This window comes from Pipistrellus hanaki (assembly GCF_964339955.1).
Source record: "Pipistrellus hanaki genome assembly, chromosome: 4".
NCBI classification, from domain to species: domain Eukaryota; kingdom Metazoa; phylum Chordata; class Mammalia; order Chiroptera; family Vespertilionidae; genus Pipistrellus; species Pipistrellus hanaki.
In genome coordinates, this window is record NC_140506.1 from 89542515 (window position 1) to 89567957 (window position 25443).

At 40.2% G+C, this 25443-nt stretch overlaps 2 protein-coding genes across 2 annotated transcripts in view; one reads left to right on the plus strand and one right to left on the minus strand.

The window, feature by feature from the left end:
• CREBBP (CREB binding lysine acetyltransferase) overlaps positions 1–25443 on the plus strand; it is a 157104-nt gene that overhangs the window by 40264 nt on the left and 91397 nt on the right. The window lies entirely within an intron of this gene.
• LOC311621951 (small ribosomal subunit protein eS27-like) lies at positions 11770–12135 on the minus strand. The gene has a single exon (XM_084882549.1). The coding sequence runs from the start codon at positions 12108–12110 to the stop codon at positions 11856–11858; it is 255 nt and encodes an 84-aa protein (XP_084738675.1). The 5' UTR covers positions 12111–12135; the 3' UTR covers positions 11770–11855.

Consider the following 25443-nt stretch of genomic DNA (forward strand, 5'->3'; position numbering starts at 1 on the left):
TAGGTCTCCTGGAGTTAGCGATGGGACGGAGGCAAGGATCTCCCTCTGACAGACTACTGAGTCTGAGGAAGAAATATGTCAAGTTCTTAGCATCATGTCTGGGTTTACCGAAAAACTTAGAAAAGTTTGGTTAGTTGGCTAGGTGCTTTCTTACATAAAGGGTTTGAGAAAACAATAAAATATTTGGAGTGATGAGACTGCTTCCTAATGTTTTCAGTTAATATTTTCTAATAAAAATATTTTACGCTTATTGTACAAAATTTGCAAGTCTAGAGAATTATTACCCATAATTCTATCATCTAGTCCAGTGTTAACTTTTCGATGTTTCCTCTACCAGTCTTTTATGTATAATTATCTCGTTGTAAAGTCAAAGTTGGAGTCATGTTTCTTTTTCCCTACTTCTTTATAAGTGATTATTTTCTGTAACAAACTGAATGAGTGTTTTGCATAATAGTAACATTGAATTCTACTTTGATTTAATAAGCTCCTGGTGACTAGTTTGAAGACTATTACTTGTAAGAAAAACCAATCAACCTGTTCTTTTTCAACTAAAGGTCGATAATTAGGATCTGGAGTTAAAGACCTACATGTATTGCTTTAAAAATATTTTGTTGTTTTAATCTTATTAGTGGGGATATACATTACATAGAACTGTACAAATGTTACAGTTCAATGCATTTATCAAACTCATGTCTCTATAACCCACAACCATATCAAGATACATTCTGGAAAATTCCTTTAAATTTCTCTTCTCTTTCTGTCCCTCAGACCCTCACTGCCGTAATTAATATTGATTTCTTTCACCATTCTCAAACTTTATATATAAATGGAATCATACAGTATGTACTTTTTGGTGCAAAGCTGCTTTTGCATGTTTTTGAGTTTCATCCATGTTGTTGCTTGAATTTTTGGTGTTTTAAAAATCCTCACCTGAGGATATATTTTTATTGATTTGAGAGAAAGAGAGAGAATTGATTGGTTGCCTCCTGTATGCTCCCCTATTAGGGTTCGAGCCCACAACCTTGGTATGTGCCCTGACCAGGAATCAAACCTGTAACCTTTTGGTATACAGGACTATACTCCAACCTGACCACCTGGCCAGGACACATACCCGGACATTAGTTCTTTTTATTGCTAAATAGTATTTCATTGTGTAAATACCATGATTTGTTTATCCAATCTCCCTCCTATTCATGGACTTTGTAGTGGTCTCCAGTTTGGGATATTAGCATAAAGCTTCTGTGAACATTTTGTACAAGTCTTTGTGTGGACATATAAATTTCCATTTCTCTTGGATAAATAACTAGGAGTGGAATTGACTGCTCCAGGTGAGAGAGGTCTGTTTTTGGACTCTAGTCTGGAAATTAGTAAGCTATGTAGCCCATGGACCAGATCTGGCTTGTTGACTGTTTTTTATAGCCCATAACCTAAGAATAGTTTTCTTTTTCTTTTTCTTTTTTTAATTGATTTTTAGAAAGGGAGGAGGAAAGGCATAGATTTGTTATTCCACTTACTAATGTATTCATTGGTTGATTCTTGTATGTGCCCTGACTGGGGATTGAACCAGTAATGTTGGCATATCCGGACGATGCTCCAACCAACTGAGCTATTGGTCAGGGCAGTTTTTATAGTTTTAAAGGGTTGATAAAAAAAAAAAAAAAAAAAATAAGGCATGGAAAACATAGGTTGTCTACTAAGATTAAAATATTTACTAACTGGTCTTTAATAGAAAAAAGTTTATCACCTTTCTTCTAGTTTATTCCATTGATCTATTTGGCCATTTCTTTAGGTTCATTATAATAAGCATTAAAATAGGGTGCTTATACCTTAGAATTTTCTAGGTCACTTTGTTTTTTGTGGGTTTTTTTGTTTGTTTGTTTGTTTTTACTGATTTTGGGGTGTGGGGGGGAGAGACACATCTATGTGAGAGAGAAACATTATTAGTTGCCTCCTGTATGTGCCCCTACAGGGGACTGCACCTGCAGTATTTAGTTCAAAATATTTTTGTATGTGATGGTATCTTCACATATAAAAGCCTAAGCGACTGAATGACCGAATAACCTGTCGACCAGTCACTATGATGTGCACTGACCACCAGGGGTCCAACACTTAATGAGGAGCTGCCCTCTGGTGTTTAGTGTGCTCCTACAACCAACCTTCATCGGCCCTTTCCCCTGGCCAACCTCCCACAGCCCCAATTGGCCCAGCAATTCATGCACCATGAATTCATGCACCAGGCCTCTAGTAACATATGTGCCCCGAGAGGAATAGAACCTGCCACCTTTTGGTATATGCGATAATGCTCCAACCAACTGAGCCACCGCACCAGGGCAGGTCATGTCTTCTTTGAATAGAGACAGTTTTACTCCTTCCTTTCTAATCTGCATGCCTTTTCTTTTTCTGGCTTTACTGCTCTTGCCTGAGACCTCCAGTACAATATTTAATAAAGGTAATGTGAGCATGCATTCCTTATCTTATTCTTGATCTGTGGAAGAAATCATTCAGTTGCTTATTATTAAGTACGGTGTTAGTTGTAGAATTTTATTTATTTATTTATTTATTTAAAATATTTTTTTAATTATTTTATTTTTTTATTTTTTATATTTTTATTGATTTTTTACAGAGAGGAAGGGAGAGAGATAGAGAGCCAGAATCGTCAATGAGAGAGAAACACCGACCAGCTGCCTCTTGCACACCCCCTACCGGGGATGTGCCCGCAACCAACGTACATGCCCCTGACCGGAATTGAACCTGGGACCTTTCAGTCCGCAGACCGACACTCTACCACTGAGCCAAACCAGTTTCGGCAGTTGTAGGATTTTAAAGACATATAACATCAGATTGATTAAGGCCCCTACTGTTCCTAGTTTACTGAATCTTTGGATTATAAACGATTGCTGAATTTTGTCAAATACTTTTTTTGCATCTATTGAGATGATCTTAGGAATTTTCTTTACTCTTTAATGTGAAGGGCATCTTTCTGAATGTTGAGTCAACCTCTGAGTTAACCTTGATGGTAATGGATTACCCTTTTTATGTGTTACTGATTTAATTTATTAGAATATTGTTCATGATGTATTCATCTGTATTCGGGTCTATATTTCCCTTTTTTTGCAATGTCATTTAGTTTTAGAATCAAGAATATACTGGCTTCATAAAATTATTTGGGAATTATTTCTTCTTCCCTTCTTTTCTGAGTTTGCCTAAGATTAGTATTATGCCTTAAATGTTCGATAAAATTCACTAGTGAAACCCCCAGGGTCTGGAATTTTCCTTGTGGGGAGGTTTTAATTATGATTCTATTTGTTTAATACTTAAAGGCAATTTAAATAATTTCATCTTTATGTTAACTTTGGTAATTTATGTTTTTCAAGGAATTAATCTATTTCTTCTAAGTTCTCAAATTTATCTGGCAAAAAGATGTTCATAATACAATAGTCCCTAATTTCTTTTTTATGCCTGTAGAATCTAATAATGTAGTCTTCCCTCTTTTAGTCTGATTTGTATTTATCTCTCTTGTTTTCCCCTGATTAATGTAGGTAGGACTTTGTCAACTTTATTGAAATTTTCAAAGAAATATCTATTGATTTGCCAATTTTTTCTTGTGTTCTATATCATCTATTCTGTTTTTTATTTTATTTACATTGGGTTTTCTTTGCTCTTTCTAACTGCTTGGAGGTAGCCTTAGATCATTGATTTTAGACTCTCCCAGTGTTAACATTTGAGCAATCAGTTTCACCCTAAATATTGCTCTATACTGCATCCCATAAGTTTTGATATGTTTTGATTTTATTATTTAGTTCAAAATGTTTTTATGTGTTATGATTTGTTCATGTTTTTATGTAGAATTGTGTTGTTTAATTTTCAGATATCTGGGAATTTTGCAAATATTATTTTTTAAATATATTTTATTGATTTTTTTTTACAGAGAGGAAGGGAGAGGGATAGAGAGTTAGAAACATGGATGAGAGAGAAACATCAATCAGCTGCCTCTTGCACACCCCCTACTGGGGATGTGCCCCCAACCAAGGTACATGCCCTTATTAACCGGAATTGAACTTGGACCTTTCAGTCCGCAGGTTGATGCTCTATCCACTGAACCAAACCGGTTTCGGCTATTATTTTAGATTTCTAATTTCATTGTGATCAGAGAACATACTCCATGATTTTTATCCTTTTAAATTGAAACTTGTTTTATGGCCCAGCACATGGTCTGTCTTGATGAATGTTCTACATATTCTCAAAAAGAATGTGCATCCTACAGTTGTAGGATGTAGCATTTTTGTAGCCCAAAAGTTGGTTGGTTGTGTTCAAATCAGTTATGTCCATACTTTTTTTGGTCTCTTATCAGTTACAGAGAGAAGAGGAGTATTAAAATATCCAACTATAATTATAAATTTGTCGATTTTTCCTTTAATCAGGATGAAATCTGACTACTTATTTCATGTGTTTTGAAGCCCTTAGATTAGGTGAACATACATTTTGGATTATTAAGTCTTCCTGATGAATTGAGCCTTTTTCATCTTAAAAGTTCCTTTTTATTTCTTAATATTCTTTGTCTTAAAATCTACTTTGTCTCATTAACCTCGTCACTTCTACTTTTTTATGATTAATATTTGCAAATGCATCTTTTTTACCCTCTTTTCTGTGTTTAAAATGTATCTCTGATAAAGAGCATTTAGTTGGAACTTTGTACAATTTTAGTCTTTTTTTTTTTCTTCCTGTTTCTCAATTACAGTTTACATTCAAAATTTGTATTCGCTTCAAGTATGTTACATAGTGATTAGACAGGCATGTTCTTTACCAAGTGATCCCCTGATACAATCTTAGTCTTTTAATTTATTTACATTGAATGTTGATATAGTTGGATTTAGATCTCCCATCTCGCTATTTGTTTTATGTTTGCCCCTTCCGTGTTTTGTTTCTTTCCTGACCTATTGAATGATAGTTCTAACATCTCTGTTATCTCAGTTTGTTTCATTTGCGGTTGTATGTTTAAATATATAATCCTCGTTATGGTCACATTTTTCTGCCTTTGCCACATTCAGTAATTTTTGACTGTGTAACGAACATTGTGGATATGTTGTTGAATATGAAATTTGTTTGTCTCCCTGAACAGAGTTTTGGGTTTTGTATTTTAACAAGCATTTGACTCAGATCAGTTTGATCATTTCAAGGCTCGTTTTTAAACTTTCTTAAGGCAGGTCTTGAGGAGCCTTTTTCTTAGACATGGCCTTTTGAGGTCTTAGTAATTCCTGTGATGTCAGGAAGATCTTGAACCTTTGGCTGGTCTATGTCTCCAGCACTGTGCCACACTGAAATCTGTTTAATGCACAGTTTCTTAATGGTAGCTGACCACAGATAGGTTCCTTTAAGCTTGTTCTCAAACTCTTCCCCGGGCTTGCTCTCTGTTGCCTGTAGATCTTTGCATTTTGTTATTTCTTGCCTGTGGTTTCTTAATTGGGAAACTTGCCTGATCTGAACAAATAGAATTTCCAGGAGGAGGGGGAGGGGAGTCTGAAGCTCAGAGCTGGACCCTCAGGCCAGCCCGTACCAAAGGGACAGGTCCCTTTGCATGTGAGGCGACAGACCAGATTAGGAAGGGATTTGGAAACATTGTATGTAAACTTTAAAGTCACCCCATAAGTGCAAGTTTCCTGCTCAGAAATACAATATTTTAGGCAGGATCACAGGTGGGAGATGGCTGCCCAGTATTTACAACCCAAGGTCTGTCTATCTGAAGTTTCTGCTGTTTGTATTTGGTGCTTTTCCTTCAGTATAAACATTTCAGGAACCATTTTGTAACCCAGTAATTAACCTGTCTCTCAGACTTTAGCATAGATTAGGGCAGTAGTTCCTAAACTTGAGCAACTCACCTGGTGATCTTGTTAAGATGCAAATTCTGATTTAGGATGGGGGGGGGGGGGGGGGGGAGACAATGTGTGGGCTTTTCTAACCAGCACATGTGGCTTTGGGGCAGCGGTTGCCAACTGGTGGTCCGTGGACTACTGGGGGTCCGTGAGCTCAACTGCTGAAATTTCAGCAAAGGAACTTGTTTCAGTTTTTTGTTTTTGTTTTTTTTTTAAATCTTTATTGTTCATATTATTACAAATGTTCCTCTTCCCCCCCCCTTCTCCATTGCTCTCCTCCACCAGGTTCCCACCCCACCCTCTGCCCTTTCCCCACCCCCCATTGTCCTCATCCATAGGTGCACAGTTTATGTTCAGTCTCTTCCCACATCTCCCTCCTTTTCCCCAAGAATCATCAGTTCACTCCCCTTCCATACCTCTGATTCTATTATATTCAATAGTTAATATTGTTCATCGGGTGTTGTTTTTTTTTTAATTTCCTTGGTTTTTAGATTCACTTGTTGATAGTTACGTATTTGTTGTTCATAATTTTTATCTTTATTTACTTTCTCTTTCGAAAGAACCCCTTCAGCAATTCATATAATTCTGGTTTGGTGGTGGTGAACTCCTTTAGCCTTTTTTTTTTTTTTTTTTTTAATTAGTGAAACTCTTTATCTGGCCTTCGATTCTGAGTGATAGCTTTGCTGGGTAGAGTATTTTTGGCTGTAGGTTTTTACTATTCATCACCTTGAATATTTCTTGCCATTCCTGTCTGGACTGCATGGTTTCTGTTGAGAAATCAGCTGACAATTGTATGGGTGCTCCTTTATAGGTAACTACCTGCTTTGCTCTTGCTGCTTTTAATATTCTCTTTGTCTTTTGCTCTTGGAATTTTAATTATGATTTGTCTTGGTGTGGTCTTCTTTGGATTCCTTTTGTTTGGAGTTCTGTGCGCTTCCTGGACTTGTAGGTCTAATTCTTTCACCAGGTGGGGGAAGTTTTCTGTCACTATTTCTTTCAGTATGTTTTCGATATCTTGCTCTCTCTCATCTTCTGGGACCTCCATAATTCTGATGTTGGTTCGCTTGAAGTTGTCCCAGAGATTTCTTACAGTATCTTCAATTTTCTGGATTCTCTTGCCTTCTAGCTTCTGCGGAGGAGTGTCTTCTGGCTCTCTATGTTCCAAATCTTTGACTTGATTCTTGCGATCTTCCATTCTGTTTTTAGGACTCTATAATATTTTTTATTTCAGACAACGTATTCTTTATTTCTTGTTGATCCCTTATTATTTCTTGTTGATTCCTTATTAATTCTAGTTGATCCCTTTTCATATCCTCATAGGTCTTATTGACCTTTTCTAGGGAATTCTTGAAAAACCTTATAAGCATGGTTTTGAACTCTATATCCATTTGCTTTTTGTCCTCCATTTCTTTCGTTTGTGATCTATTTTCTTGTCTCGGCATTTTCGTAGCTTCCCTGAGTTGGTAGTCTTAAAAGCCTCTGTGTTCTGCTTGGATGGGGCGGGGAGCCTAGAGCCTTGGCTTCCATCAGCCCCGCTCTATGCAGTTCCTGAGTCTCCGTAATCCCCAGGGTCCTTCAGTACTTGCTGCAAGCACCTCTGAGAGAAAGGTGCCCTCAATTTTCGCCTGCTACCAAACAGTCTAGGCTCTCCCCCAATAAGCCCGGAACTGGGGTTCAGTTCAGTTGGAAGTGGAGTTGGAGGTGGCATTCAGTCTGGAGCTTTTGTCTCCTTCCCGCCAAGGCAATCCCGCGGCACAGCCAACCGTCCCTTCTCTGCGTGCAATGTGCCTGCCTCCAGGACCTCCTTTCATCGCTCCCCCGGGGTTCCGCCTTACAGCCCAGCTCCCTCTGGATGAGCCTTGGTCCCCGGGGTCTGGCCTAGAACTGGGGTTCAGAGCAGTTGGAACTGGGGCCCAGCACAGTCCAGAGCTTTTGTCTCCTTCCCGCCAGGGCAATCTAGCAGCAGAGTCAAGTCCGTCCTCTGCAGAGCCTCCAGGGGCTCTGCCTTTCGCCGCTCCCCTGGGATTATTATTCGCTGCTCCCTCTGTTTGAGCCTGGGCCCCCAGGGTCTGGCCTAGAACTGGGGTTCAGTGCTGTCGGATCTGGGGCTCAGCACAGTCCAGAGCTTTTATCTCCTTCCCGCTAGGGAACGCCAGCCAGGCACTCAGCCTCCCCCTCCTCTCCGGCTCCGTCCTCTCCGCGCCCACCACGTGTCTCCGTACGTTAGGCTTTTACAGCTCCTCCGCTCTTCCTTATGGTTTTTTCCTTGCTTCTCGTTGTAGAATTTCCAGTCAGTCGACTTTCCTGTAGTTCTGGGGAATGTCCATTTTAATTTTAGTTGTATTTTATTGAAATTGTTATGTGTGGCTGCGGCTAGGTGTTTACCTGTGCAGCCATCTTGGATTCTCGCCTGGAGCTCTCAATTTAAATAGTAATTCAGTCAAACCAATATGCTGGACCCATAAGGAAGTCCACTCTTGCCCTAGCCAGTTTTCTCAGGGGTTAGAGCATGGACCCAAGAACTGAAAAACATATCGTGGGGTGAGGATTAACAACAACAAAAAATGTCCTCTGATTAGTGAAAATGTGTTTACCTCACATGCAGGAAACCAGCATAAGTAGAACTTCTTTAAATGTGAGATATATGGCGTGTGTGTGTGTGTGTGTGTGTATTTATATATATAAAATTTATTTCAGAGAGGAAGAAGGGGGGGGGGAGAGAGAGAGAGAGAGAGAGAGAGAGAGAGAGAGAGAAACATCCTGTATAATAAAAGCCTAATATACAAATAGACCGAATGGCATAAGACTGCTATGATGCACACTGACCACCAGGGGGCATATGTTCAACTCAGGAGCTGCCCCAAGCCTGCAGGCCCCAGGCCAGCCAAGGCGGGTGTCAGCAGGCCTCCCCGATGCCCCATAGGAGGTGACCGGTGGGAGGGGGAGGCAGACAGCGCCAGGCCAGCCAAGGCCAGTGGCAGCAGGGGCTCTCCAATCATCCCACCAGTCGCCTACAAAAAATTGCTGACCAAGCCTAGGGTCCCTACCCATGCATGAATTTTGTGCACCGGGCCGCTAGTCAATGATGAGAGCGAGTCACTGATAGCTGCTTCCAGTATGCCCTACATTGGGGATGGAGCCCACAACGTGGGTATGTGCCAGCTTCAAATATCTTCTTAGTAAATTGTTAAAGTTGGGATGCGTGCCTGTCTCTTTTCAGTAATGTAGAAAATCTTTCACCTAATTTTAAATATATTTTTATTTCAGGAAGGAAGTCAGTGGGGGGAGAGAGAGAGAGAGAGAGAGAAACATCAATGATGAGAGAGACTCATTGATTGGCTGCCTCCTGCACCCATCACCACCACCCACCCCCACCCCGTGGGATAGAGCCTGCAACCTGGCCATGTGCCCTTGACAGGAATCGAACTATGGACTCTTCAGTCTACAGGCTGGCACTATCCACTGAGCCAAACCAGCTACGGCAAAATCTTTCACTTTAGAGACTTCTGTTCGATGGTAGAAGTTTTCTATGCTCTATTTTTGGAAAGAGATCTCAAAGTCACTTCAAGATTGCACAGAGCTTTGTGGTTTTCAAAGTGTTTTCCTATGTGCTATTCCATTTCAGTCAGACACAGGAAGTCCAAGCAGCCCAGTGTGCAGGCTTTCAGGGGTATATGATCTCAGTGGTGAGCAGCCGTTCTGATAGGGACTGGGGGTGAGAGAGGGGGCACTGGTGCATAGAGATAAGGGATAGACCAAGGGGAGGGTACAGAGCATGTTTTCTCCCTTGAAAATTTGTGTGTTTTGCTTGGAGATTACTGTCAAATAGGAGGTGCTGGGCTGCTTGGCAGTTGTACTCTCATGGTTGTCAGGGTGTGGCTGCATTTAGGTGCGCTGCTGCTGCTGCTGCTGCTGCTGCTGCTGCTGCTGCTGCTGCTACATGTAGGTTCATTAAAGAAAGGTGTGCAGTGGTGGGAGTGGCTAGAAGACTGGAGGCTGTGACTCTCAGATCAAATCTGTCAGGATCTATTGGAGAGATCATAGGAGCTTTCCTTGTCTGTTGATGTTGTGAGTGATGCTCTTCTGAGACAGTGCTTACTTTTTATGAGTGATCAGCAGCATTAATAACCAGCTTATTTTGTGCTCTCCAGTCCTGATGTTCATTTTAATTAATACCTTAGAGTTATCAATTAACTCCCAGACAGATGTCTGGCCAGCAAGTCCTATTGTTGCAGATATTTGAGTAGAGATAGGCTTTAAAACTGCAAGAATAGGCCAGCGTAGCTCCGTGGTTAGAATACTGGCCTGCACACTGAAGGACCTCGGGTTTGATTCCCAGTCAAGGGCACACAACTGGGTTGCAGGTTTGCTTCCTGTTCCCAGATGATGAGTGTGCTAGAGGAAACTGGTTGCACATTGATGTTTCATTTTCTCTTTAGTGAGAGTTGCACAAATGTGAGAGCTGCTGTAGTGTCTCCTTGCTGGGAAAGGTCTGTCCTTGCATAGGTACTTTCCAATTATAAATGCACCTCCTTATCTGGAAGCTAAACACATGTAACCCTCATTATCCGATCTCTTGCCTCTTGCCTCTTGCCTTTTGCTCTCTAAAGCTTAGGTACCAGATGGATTCAGGTGAAATGGTATCCCTCACTGCCTGAACTGTGAGCCAGAGTACAAGGAGTCTTTATTGTATCAATCAGCCATGCAATTTCCAAGTCGATAAACATAAGCTGTTTATACATATACCTTTTTGTAACCCAATTGGCGGTTGACTATGTTTGCTTCATGATTCCCTCCTTTCAGCCTACTTTGCAAATAGTGGTGATAGATGTCTGAGTGGCTGAGTCTCATTCATTTTTTTTCTTTTCTGATCACATATATAATGCATTAGAGCAAAAATGTGACAACTTATAGCCATGTTATAACCAGGGTGAATTAGATTTAAATTACCACCCAGGAGTAATCTCTAACACTCATAATCAGTATGATCTACCTAGTTTTATTCACAGAAAGCTTAAATTAGTATTTTAAATACAGCTGTGCAGCCAGTGGGTCATCTTGTCATTAAAGACAGTCAGAATGTTTGAATAAAGAATGACTTCAAAAAATAATTTTTCCTCCTATGATAATATAATGCATGAATAGAGAATTTGAATAATGTGGAAAAATTTTAAAAATTAGTCACCATAAAGTGATAACTCTATTAAATATTTTGGTGGTGGTTCTTCCTTGCTGTGTGTGTGTGTGTGTGTGTGTGTGTGTGTGTGTGTGTGTGATAGAGAGAGAGAGATTATACCTTTTATACTTTTGTATCATTTTAAAAAAAATGTACAAGGAACATTTCCCCCTTATTAGTAATGAATGACTTTCATATTAAAAGAACTGTTTCAATATCACCACCACTGCTTTACATCAATGTCATACTTTCCTTTTCTAGAGGCTTACAACTTGATCTTTAGGAATGATCTGCAGAATATATAGAGTGTTGAGGTAGCTTTGGGTGTTCACAAAGTCTTATCTATGTTCCATCTTCTCACCAGTAGGGATAACCAATACTGCACCAAGTATATTTGGTAGGACTTTACACAACTCAGTTTTTGGTTAGAAATAGAGTTCATGTGTTCAAAACACTAATATGTCTTTGGGTATGTTTTATAGTTTGTGGTTTATGGCATTTAATAGGGTGGGTGGGACCTTACTTGATTCCTTTCGGTCCTCTTGAGGCCCAAGAGGTTGGCTAGTAGGAGGCCACAGGAAACCCTGAGTTTGTATCCTCACACCTACCATGTGCCAGTTTTCCTGCTCCTTTGTAGAGGAGAAAAACAATTCTCTGAAATGTCAGCTTTCTTTATTCTTTCAATTTCACTAGAAATAATTGTGGACTCTCTTCAAGCCTTCCTTTTTATTTTTTTTTATTATTATTATTTTTTAATCCAAAATGTGTTTATTGGGATAGTTTCCCACTCATCTTGATTTGAGGTGCTTTTAGTGCTGCTTCCTTCTGAAGGAGCATCCTTCTGTGAGCCTTGCTTTTCCTCCTGTTGGCTGACAGAGAACAGTGGAGCAACCAACACACAAAACTACCGTTTGTGCGTGGCTAAAGATGGTGGTGATTTTATAGCATCCTGGGCATTTGACATCCATGAAGTAGGAATTGGGGCTCTGCACCAGGCGCTTCTTCTTGTGTTTCCTCTTCTCCTCTTCCGGAGAGGGATGGAGGAGATCCTTAGCGAGAGGCATATTGTCGTGGGAGGTCGTCACCGCCGGAAAGGGCAAGCCTTCCTTTTTAATTATTTTTTAAAATTTATTGATTAAGGTATTACATATGTGTCCTTATACCCCCCCCCCCCACACACACACACACACCCCTGTTGTCCGTGTCCATTGGTTAGGTTTATATGCATGCATACAAGTCCTTTGGTTGATCTCTCCCTCTTTACCTCCACCCTCCCCTACCTTTCTTCTGAGATTTGACGCCTGATCGATGCTGCTCTGTCTCTGGATGTGTTTTTGTTAATTAGTTTATGTTCATTATATTCCATAAATGAGTGAGATTATGTGATATTTTGGTGGTGGTTCTTCCTTGCTGTGTGTGTGTCTGGCTTATTTCACTTAGAATAATGCTCTCTAGTTCCATCCAGGCTGTTGTAAAAGGTAAGAATTTTTTTTACTACAGCGTTAGTGTAGATGTACCACAGGTTTTTAATCCACTCATCTGCTGATGGGCACTTAGGCAGTTTCCAAATCTTAACTATGGTGAATTGTGCTGCTATGAACATAGGGGTGCATCTATCCTTTCTGATTGGTGTTTCTGGTTTCTTGGGATATAGTCCTAGAAGTGGGATACTGGGTCAATTTCGAGTTCCATTTATAACTTCTTGAGGAAACTCCATACTGTTCTCCACAGTGGCTGCACTAATCTGCATTCCCACGAGCAGTGCACGAGGGTTCCTTTTTCTCCACATCATCACCAGCACTTGTCATTTGTTGATTTGTTGATAATAGCCATTCTGACAGGTGTGAGATTGTACCGCATTGTCGTTTTGATTTGCATCTCTTAGGTAATTAGTGACCTATTTAGGTTAGTTTCCCATTTTTTGATTGGGTTATCTTCCTTTTGTTAAGTTGTATGAGTTCCCTGTAAATGTTAGAGATTGAACCTTTATTGGTGATAACATTGGCAAATATGTTCTCCCATGCAGAGTGCTTTCTTTGTTCAAGCCTTTTTTGTATGTTCAGTCCCATCTTTATCTTTCCTTCCCCTGAATTCCTGCATTACCTGTATGGATGTTACCTTTTTCCTCCATTGCCTCCTCTGTTTCATCACTTTTCTAGTGGATAGTAATTCCTTGAAGAAGGAACAGGTGAGCTCTCCCTGCAGAGGGTTTGGAGTAAAGGTTTAATTCATTAAATAACTTCTTTTTTAAAGTTCAGATCTCTATTCCATTGTGCTATAGCTGAGCTGCAGTGTAAATTAAAATTCATCTTTACAAACATGTTTCTTTCTTTTTCTTCCCTCATCCTATTATCAACTTTCCTCTTCTTTTTCCATGGCCACCGTGGCATGTCTTGCCTTTGCATCACTTGAAAGGAGTACTCAGTTGCTCTAGCTGGTTTGGCTCAGTGGATAGAGTGTCGGCCTATGGACTAAAGGGTCCCAGGTTTGATTCTGGTCAGGGGCACATGCCTGGGTTGTAGGCTTAATCGCCAGGAGGCAGCTGATCAATGATTCTCTTTCAACATTGATATTTCTATCTCTCGCTTCCCCTCTTCCTCTCAGAAATCAATAAAAATATATGTATGAAAAAAACCTGTTAAAAATAAAAAATGAAAGAAGTACTCAATCCTCAACAGGCTGCTTTTTTCTACCTAAAATATATGAAGAGTTGGAAGAATTAGAAGTAATTAAGTTGTATCACCATGATCTTGAATTATTTTGCCTTGGATTAGTGGTAATATATGTAAATACTCTGGGAAATGGTGTGGAGAATGCAAAGCTGTAGAAAGCCTGGGTACTGAGCATTTTTGTGTACCCTCCAAAATCCTCAGTCTTCTGGACAGGCCCCTAGCCACCCCACAGCTCCCCAGAGGGAGCATTGCCACGGTGAAGTCCTCCAGTTCCAGATGCTGGCTCTCTTGAGCAGATCTGAGTCCTCAGTTGTTACTCGCTGCAAATAGCTGGACCTTCCAGAAGAATAGACCTCATGCGATTCAAGCATTGATTTTTTTATTGGATTTTAGGATTAGAAGGAAATTTAAAGATACCTAGTGGTCATCTAAGTACTGCATGTTTTACAGCTGAGGAGAACTAAGACTTAGAAAAGGCAAAAGATTTGTCCCAGCCACATCTGATTAGCAGCAGAACCAGGATTATAAACATTTTCCATACTGACTTTGGTCCTGTGCTTTTGCTTGTGGATTAATGCAGACTCTACCCTGGGGACCTGGTGTGTCTAACTGTTGTGACTGCTGACGTTTGCCAACAGTGTTAGGGAACCAGTTTTGTTGCTGAAAGTTTCTAGAGCAATTGGGTGAATACAAATGAAGCCCGACAGTGCTCCCCCGTCCTGTTACCTTCCCTTTAGGAGTTTCCATCCTATTTTCTAAGTCATATTCTGATCACATATCATTTAAGTGAAATTCCATGAGAGTTGCTAAGTATTTTTACCCATCTCCCAGTTATGATTTATCAGGCTAAGGTAAATGTTCACACTTCAGGGCTGTGTATTTTCCTGAACTCTTTCATCATTGTAAGAGTTGAGTTCAGTGAGAGATGGTGTGCTCATGTGCCTGGGATCTTCAGCCTAGTTCTCTTATTCCAGGTGACTGTCTGTGGTGGCCAGGCAATGTCTTTGGCATTGCAGTCTGTTCGTATTTCTACTTATTCTTTATTTGCCAAGTTGAGGTACTGGAAAGATTCCAAGAGCAAGCGGGTGATAGCAGACAACTGAATACAGCCATGTGTCTTTCCATGAAAACTGCTTTTCTTGGCTTTTCCCCAACAATGGTAGGTTGCCAAGAGAAAATGCTTTTGGCTTTATGAATGATATGGCCATACTCTGGGTTAGTTCTGGTTCTTTATGTCATTGAAAAGAATGAATACTTCTTGCTCTATATTTGGCAAATTTTGCTCTTGGTGTACTAAATTGTGTTTTTACACAACTTATATGAATTTGTGGTTTTATATGTGTGAAGAAAGATGCTAAAAACTTCAGGTTAATAAGCTTGTTGAGTAAGGTCGAAGCCACATCTCAAATGGAACATTTGTTGCCATGTCATGTGGGAGTTACATCAATTTCTTTTTGTGGGACCATCCTTTCTTGTTTGATTCCTCTATGGTTTTTATTTAAATGTCAACCCAGGAAGATTAGGCTAGGGTATTTTGATTATATTGTTATTGCTTATAGTATATTTTGTTAAAATGAACATTGTGAGTGTTTTTTTCTTATTTTTATTTATTTAAAATTTAATAAATCTTTATTGTTCAGATTATTACAATTGTTCCTCTTTTCCCTCCCCCCAAAGCCCTCCTCCACCCAGTTCCCATCCCACTCTCTGCCCTTACCTTCCCCACTGTGTCCTCATCCATAGGTGTAGGATTTTTGTCCAGTCTCTTCCCACTCCCCTTCCCACCTGAGAATTGTCAGTCTACTCCCTTTCTATGCCCCTGATTCTATTATATTCACCAGTTTATTCTGTTCATCAGATTTTTTATTCACTTGATTTGTAGATTCACTTGTTGATAGATATCAATTTGTTGTCACTTTGTTGTTCATAATTTTTATCTTTACCTTTTTCTTCTTCTTTCCCTTCTTAAAGAATACCCTTCAGCATTTCATATAATAGTGGTTTGGTGGTGGTGAACTCCTTTAGTTTTTTCTTTGAAGCTGTTTATCTGACCTTCGATTCTAAATGATAGCTTTGCTGGGTAGAGTAATCTTGGTTGTAGATTCTTGCTACTCATCACTTTGAATATTTTTGCCACTCCCGTCTGGCCTCCATAGTTTCTGTTGAGAAACCAGCTGACAGTCATATAGGTGCTCCCTTGAAGGTAACTAACTGTTTTTCTCTTGCTGCTTGTAAGATTCTCTCTTTGTCTTTTGCCCTTGGCATTTTAATTATGATGTGTCTCGGTGTGGTCCTCTTTGGATTCCTTTTGTTTAGGGTTCTCTGCGCTTCCTGGACTTATAAGTCTATGTCTTTCACCAGGTGGGGGAAGTTTTCAGTCATTATTTCTTCTAATAGTTTTTCAATATCTTGCTCTCTCTCTTCTTCTGGCACCCCCATAATTCTGATGTAGGTACTCTTGAAGCTGTCCCAGAGGCTCCTTACACTATCTTCAAATTTTTGGATTCTTTTTGCTTTTTGCTTTTCTGGTTGTGTGGTTTTTGTTTCTTTGTATTTCAAATCTTAGACTTGATTCTTGCAGTCCTCTATCTGCTGTTAGGACTCTATATATTTTTTATTTCAGTTAGTGTATGTTTAATTTCTAATTGGGCCTTTTTCATATCCTTGAGGGTCTCGCTAAATTTATTGGTCTTTTCTAGGAAATTCTTGAAAAACCTTATAACTGTGGTTTTGAACTCTATATCCAGTCATTTGCTTTCATCCATTTGTTTCGTTTGTGACCTGTTTCTTTGTCTCCACATTTTCGCAGCTTTCCTGAGTTGGTAGAGTAGCTTTGTGTGCTAGGTGCCCTATAAGGCCAGTGGCTCAGCCTCCCCAGTTACCTTAGGTGGCCACTCTTGGTGCACTCCTTTCTGGACTGTGTGTACAGCCTTGTTATAGTTAAGCCTTGATTGTTTTTGGTATCACTGGGAGGAATTGACCTCCAGGCCAATTTGACTGTGAGAATCACCTGTGTTTACGCTGGGAGAACTTCTGTGCTGGAGACACCCTTATGAGACAAGACTTGCAAAATTGTTAAAACCTCTGTGCTCAGCTTGGATGGGGCAGAGTCTCAGGGCAAAGCAGACAGCCTTGGCTTCCCGTCTGCCCTGCCCTTTGAGGCCCCTGGGTCTCAGTGTCCCGTGGTAATTGCTGCAAGCAACTCTGAGAGAAAGCTGCCCTTGAGTTTCACCCGTTGCCAGACAGTCCAGTTTCTCCCTATCTGAGTCTGGGTTCCTAAGTTCTCACCCAGAACTGGAGTTCCGCATAGTAAGGAGCTTTCCGTCTCCCTCCTGCTTAAGAAAGCCAGCGGTGCACTCAGCAGTCAGTCCTTTTCACTTGCGCTTGTTTGTGCGTCTCTGGACCTTTGCCTTTCACAGGTCCCCTGAGTCTCTGTGTGCTTTTTTCTTTCCTTCTAGTTGTAGAATTTCCACTCAGCCAGCTTTCCTGTGGTTCTGGATGATGTCCATTTTGTCTTTTAGTGGTAGATTGAAATGGTTGTGCGAGGCAGCAGTTTAGGTGTTTACCTATGTCGCCATCTTGGTTTCTCCCCCATTGTGAGTGTTTTTAAAGCTTAAAAACAATGTAGAGTGGAATGGTTGAAAATGTTTATGATCTAGAAAATAATTGTCTGTTAAAAGTATTTCTACAACTAGTAAATGCACAAGATTGTTTTGTTATAAATTCATTTCATGTTCGTCTGAATATGTCCTATTATCAAATGCCAGTAATTCCAGATGGCCTCTCCCTCTGATCCTATCTGTTTGAACCACTCCCCACCATCACATGGCCTCTGGAAATGCTTATTTAATTTTATTACCCTATGCATTTTTTGTTGTTGTTAATCCTTACCAGAGTTAATTTTTTCCATTGATTTTTAGAATGGAAGGGAGTGGTTGGGGTTTGGAGACAAAGAGAGGGGAAGGGAGAGAGAGAGAGAGCACAAGAGAGAGAAACATTGATGTGAGAGTGACACATCAATTGGTTTATTCTTGCACCCAACCTGACCAGGACCGGGGATTAAACCTGCAACTCAGGTATGTGCCCTTGATCAGGAATCGAATTTGCGACCCTTTGACCCACAGGTCGATGCTCTAAAAATGAGCCACACTGGCCAGGACTACCCTAATCATTCTTTTGAAAGAAACTATATTTAGTGCAAAGTGATTCTTCCTAAAGCCAGCATACTACCTAACTGCTGTAGCACTTACTGTATGTCAGTGAACTCTTCTTGGTGCTTTACATAGGTGAAGTTTAATCTTCACTCAATGCTCAGAAAAAGTGCTATTATCTCCAATTTACAGCTGATAAAATGAAGGCATTGAGGGGTTAAAGTAAATTGCCCCAAAGTCACACATTTAGCAAGTGGCACAGCTACCCTCGGACCAGGTGAATATCCCTAGAGTATACACATTTAAACACAGCACTTATTGTCTCTCTGGATGAAATCTTATTGTGTCCGTGTTTCAGTAAAAGTTTTTTCTTTTTTCTTTTTCCAAAACAGGCATTAATACCTGATCTTTGTGGACTGAGCCTATCTCTGTCCAGTGGTATCAAGTGCCATGGGTGTGCAAGTATGGATGTGTCTGGAGGAATCACAGATTGCCTCAAGCCTCGTGGCAAGGGTCAAAGACTCTGGACTGGGGAAGGGAGAGCTTCATAGCAAGTTTTACAACTGATTTTGCTAGGTTCCTAAGCTTTCTAGACCACCCTTTCCGCATCCATGAAGAGATGTGGATTTTTTGTTGTTGTTTTCATACTTTTTATTGATTGATTGATTTTAGAAAGAGCGGTCAGGGAGACAGACCTGCTCCTCCCGTTCATGCATTCATTGGTTGATTCTTGTATGTGCTCTGACCAGAAATCAAACCCGCAACCCTGGTTTATCAGGAACCCGCAGCCTTGTATTAGGACAACATTCTAATAACGAACTGAGCTACCCGGCCAGGGCCTAAGAAGTGAGATGTTTTAACTAGATACTCTCTGAAGTTCTTCCAGCTGAAAATTCTGTCCTTTCCAATTGTCTCTACTGAACATATTGCTGAAGGTCATACTTTGGTTTCTTGTATGTTTTTTGACCAGCATCCCATCCAACACACAGTACTTCCTTTGATCACTCTGCTGTGTGGTGTGGTTTTAAGTGTCTATCAAGGTGTGAGGAAAACTGAAGAATTCAGCTTTAAAAAAACAAAACAAAACACCAAAACAATGTGTTTAGTGGTCTCATTGAAACCACATCAAGCGAACATTTCTTGCCTCTTAAAACATTTCTGAAGGGTCAGCCGACTCTTAAGTAAAACCGTAAAGTGGAAGTGTGTTTCTGACAAGCCTCCTTTGGTCCTATACATCCTCTATCAGGTATTCTCCTCTGGTTACACAGTGTGTCCGCATCAGGCTTTTAGTTCATAAATGGTTATGATTTGATCCTTCTCGTGAGTGTGCATTTCAAGAGATGTTTGGAGATAATGTTGGGAAGAGTTCATTTATGAGGGTAGTTATTTAATTGAGTGGTTGATGTCTTTGGATGTGAAACTATCTACTGGAAAAGGCCTATTTGTGGCAGGGAGGTGTGAAATCTGGAGAGAGCTTGTAAAAGTTGGACAGGGGGGTGTCTTTCTCCAGGGGTAAGTGTTCTTTATCTTTAGGAGATCCTAGGACCTCCTTTAAAAATGTAATAATGGACCTTATCTCTCAAAAGTGCACATCACACAAATTTGTATAGGTGATACCACCTAGCCTGCCCTCCTGCACACTCAAATACACATACACTGTGGACTTCCCAGACAGTGCCTGGCCCACACCTCATCCTAGGGATGTTTGGGTTGCTGATAATGGGAAAGGAGCTACTCCCTGTGGTGGCCCTAACTGCGACGAACACATTTCTCTGTCCCCTTCTGCCTCAGAGGAGCAAAAAAAATGCACCTATTGGCTTGTTTTTATTGTAGAAACCTACTCAGTCAGACGTTGAGAAGATAGAAAGGAGACGGTTACCTCTGACTTTCCTAGTCAGGAGAAATTTCCATTTTGATGATATGTTCTATACCCCTTCAGTTTGGTCTAAACCAGTGGTTCTCAACCTTTCTAATGTTGTGACCCTTTAATACAGTTCCTCATGTTATGGTGATCCCCAACCATAAAATTATTTTCGTTGCTACTTTATAACTGAGAACCACTAGCAGGGTCGCCTAAGACCATCGGAAAACAGATATTTACATTACCATTCATAACAGTAGCAAAATTACAGTTATGAAGTAGCAACAAAAATAATTTTATGGTTGGGGGTTACCACATGAGGGGCTGTATTAAAGGGTCGCGGCATTAGAAAGGTTAAGAACCACTGGTCTAAACTCTTCAGTATCTCTGTTATAGTCGGTAGCACAGGTACATTGTAAATGATTCAAACAATTTTCCATTCCTGTTTGCAAGTTGACAGATACATTTTTTCTAAGCTTACTACCTTAATTGATGAAGTGAGTTAGGCGAGTAGTAGAGGTAGGTAGTCTCTGGGTTAGTGGGGAGAATCTTTCTATTCTTTGGAAGCTCAGAGCTTATTTTCTTATTTTTATAGCTGTCATTTCATGACACATGTAGAAAATGAAAATATTTGTCCCACACACTGAGGTCAGCAGAGGAGACTGTTTGCAAGTCAGAGGTGACCACTGAGGCTGATGAATCAGTATTTTAGTATACCAGTTGGGAAGCTCTGGATTGGGGTTTGGCTAAGACCTTGTACCAAAGCCAAGGATTTGCTGGCTCAATGGATATAGATAGCATAGAGGACCTCCCATATATGCTGTCAATGGGACACAAAGCTATCATCATCCTGTAAAACCAACTTCAAGGACATATTATTATGCTCAGCCTTTTAGCATCTGTAGTTCACTTGCATGCTTGTCCACTCCATGACTGTTCATTCCAACTAGTAGCTAAAATCCTTATGGCAGATGCTGAGAAGATAGAAAGGAGACTGTTTCTATTTCCCTTGCAACTAATAGTGACTCTCATTTGTGCCTGCCTTAGAACTGGCCGCACGTTCTTTGATTGTCTCTGTTCTTGGGGCCAGTGTAGGGGTTTTTGTCTCCAGGTACTGCCTGATACATGGTCTCTTAGAGAGCCATGATCGGCAAACTACGGCTTGTTAGCCAAATGCGGCTCTTTGACCCCTTGAGTGTGGCTCTTCCACAAAATACCACGGCCCGAGCGAGTCTATTTTGAAGAAGTGGCGTTAGAAGAAGTTTAAGTTTAAAAAATTGGCTCTCAAAAGAAATTTCAATTGTTGTACTGTTGATACTTGGCTCTATTATCTCATATAAGATAATACAAATACTTTATACGTTTTAATTTTTGATTTTACCTTGATTCTTGCACCACGACTAATGAGTTTGCCGACCACTGTCTTGGAGTATTCATTTGTTTGGTTTCTTCTCCAAATACTAATTAAGCACTCATTATGTGCTGGAGCCCAAGGACACAGAGATGTATGTTTCAGGAAGGCAAATTTTATCCTGGTTTTGTGTCCTAGACAGATTCAGGATGGATTGTTATAAGTGTTATTATGGCAGATAATGCCGTAGAGTCATGTAGTTTTTTTTGTTTTGTTTTTTATACTTTCCATAGTATTTCTGTAGTACATGCCTTCACCAGAGTAGAAAGAGAAGCATTGTCTTTCCCTTTTCTGTGGATAGCTGTCACTTACTTATTTGCCAGACATCTCAGACTTAAGCAGGTTTTTTTTGTTTGTTTTTTTTAATTTAAAATATATATATTTTATTGATTTTTTACAGAGAGGAAGGGAGAGAGATAGCTAGAAACATCGATGAGAGAGAATCATCGATCAGCTGCCTCTTGCACACCCCCTACCGGGGATGTGCCCGCAACCAACGTACATGCCCCTTACCAGAATCGAACCTGGAACCTTTCAGTCCGCAGACCGACGCTCTACCACTGAGCCAAACCAGTTTCGGCTTAAGCAGTTTTTGATTGATGAACCAAGTATCGCTAGAATTGGCTCCAGGTACTATCTTTGCTTTGGTAATAAAGGCTAATGTAGGCCTTGTTTAGTTTTTTTTATCCAACTAATAAAGAGGTTTTCTTATCAAATTTCATACTTTAGAGTCCCCATCCTTTGGGGAGAAGGCAGGTAGGCCTCTAGATCTGGCACTAGTATTTATCTCTTCTTCTTCTTACCTAGTTTTTTTTTTTTTCTTTGTATAGCTCAGTTCGTTGGAGCATCATCTTGTACACCAAGGTGTGATGGGTTTGATTCCCAGTTAGGGCTCATATTCGGGTTGCAGGTTGGACCTCTGTTGGGGCTCATGCAGGAGGCGGCTGGTCAGTGTTTCTCATGCTTTCCCTTCCCCTCTCTTTAAAAAAAAAAAAAAAAAAAGTCCTTATTCTCTTTTTGAAATGATTGATATACTTGGTTACAAGAATGCTTTCTCATGGGCAAACATGGTAGACCTATAAGACATTTTTAAATTTAGATTTCATTATAGGAAAGCTTGCCTTTTTTAGGTGCTTAATATAGTTACTTTTCCCTGTTCTCTCAAATTTAACTTGAATTGATGCTTAAAGGGGCTCTGGAAAAAATAGAATAAAAGAAAATTTTAACATGTATGCTGAATAAGATAATGTAAATATTTTATACGTTTTAATTTTTTCATATTTTACATAAATTTTACCATCAGCTTAATAGTTACTTATTTCTGCTGTTCTGCTTTATGAATTTTATTGAAAAGATTACATGGTGATTCTCCAGCAGCTTTACCCAAATCCTGATAAACTTCAGTTGAAAGTAAAGCCAAATATATTAAATTGTTATCAAATAATGGTCAGAAAATTAGAGCAAATATTTTTATGTCCTGATTTGACTACTTTGTTATGAGTATTGATGTTAAAAATATGGGTGTTAGCCTAGACTTGGGAATGTTCAATCTGATCAAAGGACAATAGATGTAGAACAGGAATTCAGAAATCTAGAAGTCTCTAAAAGCCAATGGCTTTTACCCACTCTGCAGGCTATGACTAAAGAATACCCTCTGGTTCTACCAGGCTCTGCCAGGAAATTGTTTGGGGCCCGGGGTCCAGGCGGGGGTCTTATTTAGGAGCTGGGCAGCAATCGTCTGTTGGAGGACTGACATTTGATCCTCCTCCCTGTTAGCTCTAACTGGTCACAGAGAGGCTGGGATTGACCCTGGACTGAGAGGCCTGAGCCCTGACCTTAATTAGAGTCTGACATCCTGCAGGTAGCCTTGATTTGCTTTGGTTCGTCTGCAGAATGTATTGGTTGTAGGCTGGGGAGGGAAAGTTTTTCACTTTTTTAAATGTATAGTCAGTCCCTATTAGCTGGATGTTCATTACCTGCCATTAGGTAACGATGGCAGGTAATACACTTTGACTGATTTTACCTTGATTCTTGCACCATGAGGACCAAGACCACATTGAAATAGTTTTCTTCACTATTGGATGGCCAGAAAGAAAAAGTGAAAAATATTCCAGATGAAATTTATCAGTGTTCCCAAACCCCCTGGAACGCTTCAGTGCAGGCAGACAGAAAGTGCTTTGCCCAGAAACTGACCAGGCAAGTTATATTCTAGGGACCAGACAGACCATACAATCACCCCATTTTCAACCTGGCAAGGTGATCATATGAATGTTGTAAAATGTTTACAATGTTTTAGAAACAGGTTTTTTGCAACATGTTGGGTGAACTTTGAGATCCAAAGGACCCCTTTGAAAGCTCTTTGGTCTCTTGGTATTTATTTCCCTCTCTACACTGAAGGGGTGACTAGAAGGACAAATTCTCTATCCTTCCCCTCCCTCAGCCACCGTGTACTTTGGTTTGTTGATGCTAGAGACTTCCAGTGTGACATGGATTTTCTTTGTCAAATTGGTGGTTATAAGAAGTGAGCTCCATGACAAGTAGGAAAGTTGCCTCTGCACAGAATTAGGCTTGGCTCACAGCAGGAGTTTAGAGGATACAGTAACCCCCACTTTTTAAAAAATCCTCATCCAAAGATATGTATTGATTAGAGAGGGGGAGGAGAGGATCGAACCTGAAACCTAGGTATATGCCCTAACTGGGAATCGAACCCTCCACCTTTTGGTGAACAGGTTGATGCTCCGACTAAATAAACTAAGCCACCTCCAGGGCCAGGTATCCCCCACTTTTGGTTCACAGTAATGCCATTTTGCTTTTGTCAAAGACCTACATTAGTACCTGTTTTCACTAACTGAAAGAAATTTTAAGAGGATTTTTGCTTTTACAAAAAAAGGTGAAAAGTGAAAATCGCGTTCAGCAGTTCTGCAATAAGCCAGGTACTTCTTCCCCAGGAGTCACACTCAGCATCAAGCCACTGTAGCTTTGAGCTGTGTTTGTGAGCATCTGGGCTTTCTCTTTATGTTGTTCATCTATTAACAAGATTTGTCCTAAGGTATCAGAAAAACCTAAGAGAGCTCACGAGGGTATTAAGTTTAGGGTAAACTGGGTGTAATTAAGCATTTAAAAAATATTTTTATTGGTTTTTTTGTTTGTTTGTTTTTAGAGAGAGAGGAAAGGAGAGTTAGAAATATCAATGTGAGAGTGAAGCACTGGTCAGCTGCCTCCTATAAGCCTCCAGTGTGCCCCCCTACTGGGAATCGAGTCTGAAACACAAGCATGTGCATTGACCAGGAATCGAACCAGCAAGGGACAGCGTCCAACTCAACTGAGCCACACCAACCAGGGCTAATTAAGCATTTTGATTGTGGTGAAATAATCACGTGTGCGCATTGAACTTGCCTGTGTCTACCATTCGTATTATTTACACATGTGCAGAGAACAAGAATCTTGAAAGCTGCCTAAATTATTATTGGTTCTGCTAGTAACAAAGTGGCCTTTCTAGGTTGATGTTCAGTGATGGATAAATTGGAAAGCCTATTGCTTGAATTGGATTGGTTGGTGGTGTAAAGTGTGCTGTGTATTTTATCATATCATTCCTGCTTTTACTATACATTAGGTTTAAAATTTGTTGTTAATCCTCGCCTCAGGATATTTTGCCATTGATTTTTAGAAAGTGTGAGGAAGGGAAAGGCAAGAGGGGGAAAGAGAGAGGTGGGGGGGAGGGAGGAGGAAGAGAGGGAGAGAGAGATGTGAGAGAGACACATCAATTGGTAGCCTACTGCATGCACTCAACCACCGGGACCAGAGATGGAATCTGCAACCCTTCAGTGTGCAGGCCAGCATTTTAACCACTGAGCAACACCATCAGTGGTAGAGCGTTGATCTGCGGACTGAAAGGTCCCGGGTTCGATTCCGGTCAAGGGCATGTACATTGGTTGCTGGCACATCCCTGGTAGGGGGTGTGCAAGAGGCAGCTGGTCGATGTTTCTCTTTTATCGATGTTTCTAGCTCTCAAACTCTCTCCCTTCCTCCTCTCTGTAAAATATCAATAAAATATATTTTAAAATATATATATATATTTAAAAATAAATTAACGGTAATTTCTTAACTTTACAGCATTTGGTTTATAAAGGGTTTCATATGAACTCTACTTTCAGATAGTGGGAAAAACCTGAACTTGCTAACTGCAAGAATGGATTGGATTTAAGGAGAGGTGGTGAATGGATGCATATGTCTTCTGAATATATGGTCCTAGTAAAGATACTTTAAATAAAATTTAAGAAATAGAAATTGTAAATATGTGGT

What these genes read in the sequence shown, in the direction of transcription:
- LOC311621951 (XM_084882549.1), bottom strand. Translation starts at nt 12,110, where the DNA reads ATGCCTCTCGCTAAGGATCTCCTCCATCCCTCTCCGGAAGAGGAGAAG.